This window comes from Panthera pardus, unplaced genomic scaffold (genome assembly GCF_024362965.1).
Source record: "Panthera pardus isolate Hobbes unplaced genomic scaffold, ASM2436296v1 HiC_scaffold_5, whole genome shotgun sequence".
Lineage (NCBI taxonomy): Eukaryota > Metazoa > Chordata > Mammalia > Carnivora > Felidae > Panthera > Panthera pardus.
The window spans coordinates 4,906,224-4,912,223 of NW_026526980.1; the positions used below are offsets into that span (position 1 = coordinate 4,906,224).

General features: G+C 57.5%; 1 protein-coding gene across 5 annotated transcripts in view; it reads left to right on the forward strand.

Annotated features, from left to right (window-relative positions):
• CLEC16A (C-type lectin domain containing 16A) overlaps positions 1-5,687 on the forward strand; it is a 201,717-nt gene extending 196,030 nt beyond the window's left edge. For 3 of the 5 annotated variants that reach the window (XM_053894491.1, XM_019468583.2, XM_019468585.2), the window contains one exon: positions 1,989-5,687. In XM_053894491.1, the coding sequence (XP_053750466.1) occupies positions 1,989-2,329 (341 nt within the window). In that variant the 3' untranslated portion in view covers positions 2,330-5,687. The remainder of the gene's footprint in view (positions 1-1,988) is intronic. The other 2 variants (XR_008419366.1, XM_053894494.1) reach the window with 2 other exon arrangements.
• Positions 5,688-6,000: the final 313 nt, after the last annotated feature.

Sequence of the window (6,000 nt, forward strand, 5' to 3'; positions counted from 1 at the left end):
ACAAATTTTGTGTGTGTGCTATTGTATTGTTAGTTGGTTGGTTGGTTTTTTAATACATTTGGTGGCAAATTTCCCGTATCCTTGATTATTCTCATCACCAAAAACCCCGCTAGGGATCAGGGAAAGAGATTTGCCAGCTTTTTTGAATATCTGCATGCAAATGCAGACTCTTACATAGAAGTTTGGAGAAGAGTGAAGGAAATACTCCACAGCTCAGTCTCCAGACGGCACAAAAGTGCCATTTGGAGAATTAGTCCTCTCTTAACTGCCTTGTCAGCAGCTAAGCTCACATGTGGATCCAGACATGGGCCCGTAGTCCTGCTCCCCTCTTCTGGAAGCGTGGTGGAAGCCTGCCAGAGCAGGTGAGCCCCCCGAAGGGAACCGTAGGCTCTGACCAGCACCCGGGAGCCTGCGCCTCGCAAGCGGGCGGCCCATGCCACAAGGGTCCTGGCCGAATGGAGCAAATTCATGGAGATTCGGAGAAACCAGAATGCGCGTGGAGTGTTGACTCAGCATTTCTGGGCTCAGCTCGCACCCTGAATCACGTTTTCCACTGGTGCTCACAGCCACCTCTGTAACCCAGCACAGAGCAAGGACAGACCCAAAGCCCTATGCGGTGGTTTTCTCTGGGCCTTATTTCTCTTAAAAGAAAAAAATCAAAATAATAATAATAATAATAACAATAAAAATAAAAGGAAAGAAAACCAAAAGGCTTTAGGAAGGAATAAACAGGGATCTTTGAGAGCTTGTCTTGCCCAGGAGCCTTGGGGAAAGAAATTCTCCGTATTCTTTGGGACACTCAGTCTGTTGCTTGTGCTTTCTCTCCACGATGGGGAGCCTCCTTCTCTCCTGCCTCCCATTCTATACGCCCTTCGGTTTTATTTTGCTCTTGGTTTTCCCATTCTTTTGCTGTATGTTCAGTTTGCAGTTCTGTTTTGTTTTGGCTTGCCTTAAAAAAAAAACAAAACCAAAAAACTGGAATCCCATGGAACAAACTGTGTCGACCATCCTTCCCAGGGCCCAGGGGGCCTCAGGGCTCAGCACCCTCCCATCAGCATCTTCTGCGGATGGCTTGTTGACCCCGAGATCTGTACAAATGCGATGTTTGCTTTCCAAGCGAGATGCCCACAGCTTTCTTGCCGACACTCCCGGAAGCCGGGAAGATGTTTTCCGCTGTGAGCCCCCAGCCCAGCCCCAGCCACCACCGTTCCCGTCCAGGTACACTCGTCATTGGAAAGCAAAGCGACCATTTGTTTGTAATCTCATCAATGATTTTGAAAAGCACCAAAAACAAAGAAATTGCCGCTCCAAAAATAACTGCTGGGCGGAGCTTCTCCTGCCCTCCTCCTGCCTGGTCTCTCTCCATGACCCCTATAGAGACCGTTAGGGTAGGAGTGGCCCCCGGGGCAGTAACAGCCCCTTTCTGACTGCTAACTCGGCTCTCTGAGAAGGAGCAGTCTGAGGTTTTGGTTTGGTTTTGCAAGCTGAAAAGTTCTAGAGAATTCCTTTTTTTTTTTTTTTTTAAATACTGCAGCGAGTCCCCTCTTGGGTAAACGTCACCAGGTGTAAGCTCCGGAAATGGCCTGAAGTGATAAGCACATCCAAGCCCATCTCCTCCCCGAACATGTATTCATCGTCAGGCAGGGGCTCCAAGACTCTCCCTGACGGAGATCCTGCCTGGGCCGTTTCCCAGCTCCATAATCCACTCGTCGATTCTGCACGAGCCCCTAATTTTTCTCTCACCTCACAAGTCAGAGGAACCCTGGGCCCCGACAGATTTCTCCCCAGGCCTAGGTCAGACTGGAGCTTCCAGCTCCTGTGTCCCCAGACGGAGGAAGTGGAGACAAGCCGTTCCCCCCACACCACCGTCTCCCACCGGGCTTTCCCCGGGCCTTTGTTCAGGACGGGACAGAGGGTGCCCGCGTGAGCAGAGTATCTCAGAACTCAGTACTCCTGTTCTCTCTCCCCCCCCCCCCGCCCCCGCCCAGACGACCCCGTCACTACGGAACAGCCTCAGCCTAAACTTCCCAGCCAGCTGGTGATCGTCAGTGAAACAGAAGCAGACGCCCGGCCCGGCAAGAGCCTGGCGAGGAGCACAGACGTGGAGACAGCCAACCTATCCCCCAGCCTCATCCCCGCCCGGCAGCCCACCATCTCCCTGCTCTGTGAGGACACTGCCGACACACTGAGCGTGGAGTCGCTGACCCTCATCCCTCCTGTCGACTCCCACAGCCTCCGCACCCTCCCCGGCATCCCCCCACCACCTGTGACGCCCGCAGCGGGCACGGCGACGCCGGGCGAGGAGCCAGCGGGCCCCGCTGAGCACTGAGCGGGCGCCGGGTGGCCTCCCCGTGTGTGTGTGTGTGTGTGTGTGTGTGTGTGTGTGTGTGTGTGTGGCCCCGCCGGTAGGGATCCAGTACTGCTGACCCAGAGACACATCAGGAGCACCCCGGTCCCCGCGGCCCCGGAACCATCTCTGCAACCATTCCTGTGCCCCTTTGCTCCATTTTGAATTCCTGTTTCACTTTGCGCCTCTTGGGAGAGCAGGCTGGACCCGGTGGAGACACCCCAGTGAACCCAGGGGACGGGAGGAGGTTGGCCTCCCGGTCTCTGAGCCCGCTGACCCTGGGGTGGCAGGACCCCCGCACCCTCTCATCATCAGCCGGCCGCTCCGGTCTGGAAGCTCCTTGGCCACCATGCCCGGTGTGCACAGAAGAAGCGGACCAAGTCACTTTGGGTAGGAATTTGTAGAGAAACAAACTTGGATAAGCATCTCCTTTGGATATTTATTTCCGCTTTCGGCAGCAGATGAAAAGCATTTATTTAAAAAGCGTGTATTTAAAAAAAAAAAAAAAGTCAAAAAAAAAAAAAATCCTCAACCCTGAGGTTTGGCGTCATGTTAGACATGCGATGTTACTGTTAAGATTTCATTTTCGTCTTCCCTTGAACTTCCCAGCGTTTTGTTCTAAAGTTCTCAGTCTGGCTTTCTCCGTTTTCTTATTTCTCTATGACTCGCTAACTCCGCAAGCCTGTGGAATGATTCAAGGACCTTCCTGGAAAGTTTAGATTATTTTTTCAACAACAGTAAAGGAGACCCCACGTATTCTCAGGTACACACGGAGCTGAGAGGGCCAGAGGTTTCTCAGGCGTGGTAGCCACGGGGCCTTGCGTTTCCTGAAACGCCTGCCCGGGAAAGGGGCCGGTGCGGCCAGCTCCCCACTCAGGACCCATCCTTCGTCTCTCCGGACCGACACCAGTCAGGGCTGCTGCCCAGCCCCACCTTCAGATCTCGCCGTCTCTCTCTGTCTAGAGAGAACCGCTTGGGACCGTGCAGACTCCGGCCGTGCGGCCGGGATGGAAAGGAAAGGCCACGGAAGCTGTCCTGTGCGTGGCCCGTGTCCCCACCATGTGTGTTCGCCCAGGCGGGAGTGTGGGGAGACGCCCGCTGCGGGGTCGCGCCCCAGTTCGAGGAGCTGTCCAGGGAACTCCGGTCCACCGCCCTTCCTCCCGGCTGCCGCTGCAGAAACAAAAGCTTATTTTTAAAGATGAACCCCACCCCCCACCCCCACCCAGTGGCTTCTCCATTTGAGCTGGACGCGTGCAGGCCGGTTCCCCGACGTATCTGAGAAAGCGCCTACTTGGCCAGGTGCAGCCATGCAACCCTCACCTCTCTCCGGTCAGCGCTGAGACCCTCCAGAGTCTCCTCCTCTGTGCCCCGGGAGTCCCAGCACACATGGGCCCGGGTGTCGGGCGGCCTCGGGAGGCGCTCTGAGCCCTCACAGTCTACCTATTCAAGGACCGCGGGTCTCCCTGGCTTCCCTCATCCTGCTGGTGTAGAAGGGCCTGCCGAGGCCAGGTCTCCTCCTCCTGAAAGAAACATGGTGGTCCCGCAGAGGAGGGGCACGGTGCCCGTGGGGACGGGGCTCTCCATCATCAGAAGCCCTCTGGGTGGGTGTGCCCACCCCGCTTCAACAGGGAAGAGACCCAGCTCGGAAAAGGAGGCCATTCAGACAGTAATTCTGGGGGCCCCAGGAGGAGGGACAAGCCATGACCCATCAGCAGGGCCCCCCTCCCCCCCACCCAGGAGGGAAAGGCAGAAGGGATGGAAGGGGTCAGGGGAGGAGAAAGGGCATGTCAGCAGTCCTGTGTTCTATGTGATTTTTTGCTGGGACGTAAGAGCAGGCTGGCTCCCTGGTTTGGCAGGGGCTGTGGGGCAGAAGTAGAAGGCGAGTAACTTCCCAGCCCGGGGGCGTTATTGGGAAAAACAAGCCCATGCAGGTCCCCCGCCCCCCGCCCTGGGATCGCCAGCCTGCCACCAGAAATCCCATGGCTCCAAGTGGCTTTGTGGCCACCGAGCCCTGGAGGAGAGATGGGAGCACAGCATGCCTCGGGGGCCCTGCGGCAGCATTGCCGGGGCCGGGAGACGGGAACACAGCCCAGCCTCCAGCAGCAGCTGAGCAAGGGTGTTGATTGCCAAGGGCAGGCCTCTCCCAGAGGCGGGCTTGCGATGTGGGTCCTGCGACCTCGGTGGGACACCTGTAGGTGTGGGGTGGGGACTTCCTTTAAGCAGGGGCTCCCAGGCACCTTGCTGGTGAGGGGGCGGCATACAGCTTTGTGCGAGGAGGTCTGGCGTCCAGAGGAGGTTGGCTCTGATGAAGGACCATCAGAGGGCTGGGTCTTGACCATCGTGGTGGCATTGGGCACGGCCGCGTCTTCAGGAGCACCCCACAAGCCTAAGAGCGGGGTGCTCCCAGGCAGGCCAGCCCAGGCAGAGGGCACTTGGACCCCAGGGTCGGGCAGAGGGAGGCAGAGCGGGGAGTCCTGGCAGAGCAGGAGTGGGGACCACAAACCTTCTGGACTCCTCGGCAAGCCCACCCAGCCTACAATCTCCGTGTCCCTACAGAGAGAGGGGCCAGGCCCACCTGCCTCAAGTCCATTGGGCCCAGTGAGTTTGCCAAGCCAGGGGCAGGGCTCGCCGCCTAAACCCCCAAACCTCAGCTGTGAAAGTTGCTGTGGAGAGAAGCATACGTCCTTCCAGCTTAAGGGCCCGAGCGAGCCAGGGCACCTCTCCCTAAGGGTTGGACGGGGTGAGGCCAGGGGCTCCCCAGGACCAACCCCAAAGCCACAGCAGGAATGCGGGGCAGATGAGGGGCCGGGACGCGGCCTGGCTCACTGCAGGCCTTTGCTCCCTTCTCCTCCCTCTGGCCTGTCTGCCCCCCCCTCAACCCCACCCCGCTCTCTGCAGAGGGCAGCCCCCCACCCAAACACCTGAATTAGCAAGGCCCCCAGGCGGGAGTGAAGGGACAGCCCTCGTTAAAGACATACACTAGATTTCCCTAAAGTCTCACGACGCACTGTTAGAAATAAAGGCACGGGGTGAACGGATTCTCATCTTTTCTAGATGCAATAAATAAGAAATATTTAATGTAGTCATGTTGACATTGGGCATAAACTATCAGGGTTCCTTATGTTCCTCTGAGGTGAAAATATGTAAATAATTCTCGGCCCAAGGCGGAGCAGGGCTTGAGAAACCTCCCGCTTCTGGGCCAAGGGACCGTTCCAGGGAAGAACCTGCTGTCGCCAGCGTGACTCATGCTTGGTGGGCTCCCAACACGAGGGTGGAAATGAAAACTGGAACTTCCTGGTAAATTTGAACTTGGCAATAAAACAGAAAAAGTTACCAAGAACGTGGCTGCTCCGTGGTGCTGCGGTGGCGAGGCCGTGACCCTGCAAAGGGGGAAGGTTCTCTGCGGCCTGACCCCCTTGGCCCGTTGCGGCTGCGTGGTGGGGGTGTGGCAGCTGGGGGCCCTCCCCGCCCCCACCCTGGCCAGGTATTCCCCGGTTCCCGAGAGGGAGCTGGCCGCATTCAGGCGGTGCTCCGGGCCCAGCCGGGCGCAATGAGATTGGCCCGTGCTGTCGGCAGGAGGCTCTCCCTCCACGCCTCTGGTTCTGCATCTGTGGAATGGGGCCATTACAGCCCTACCTCATAGGACGAGCTTG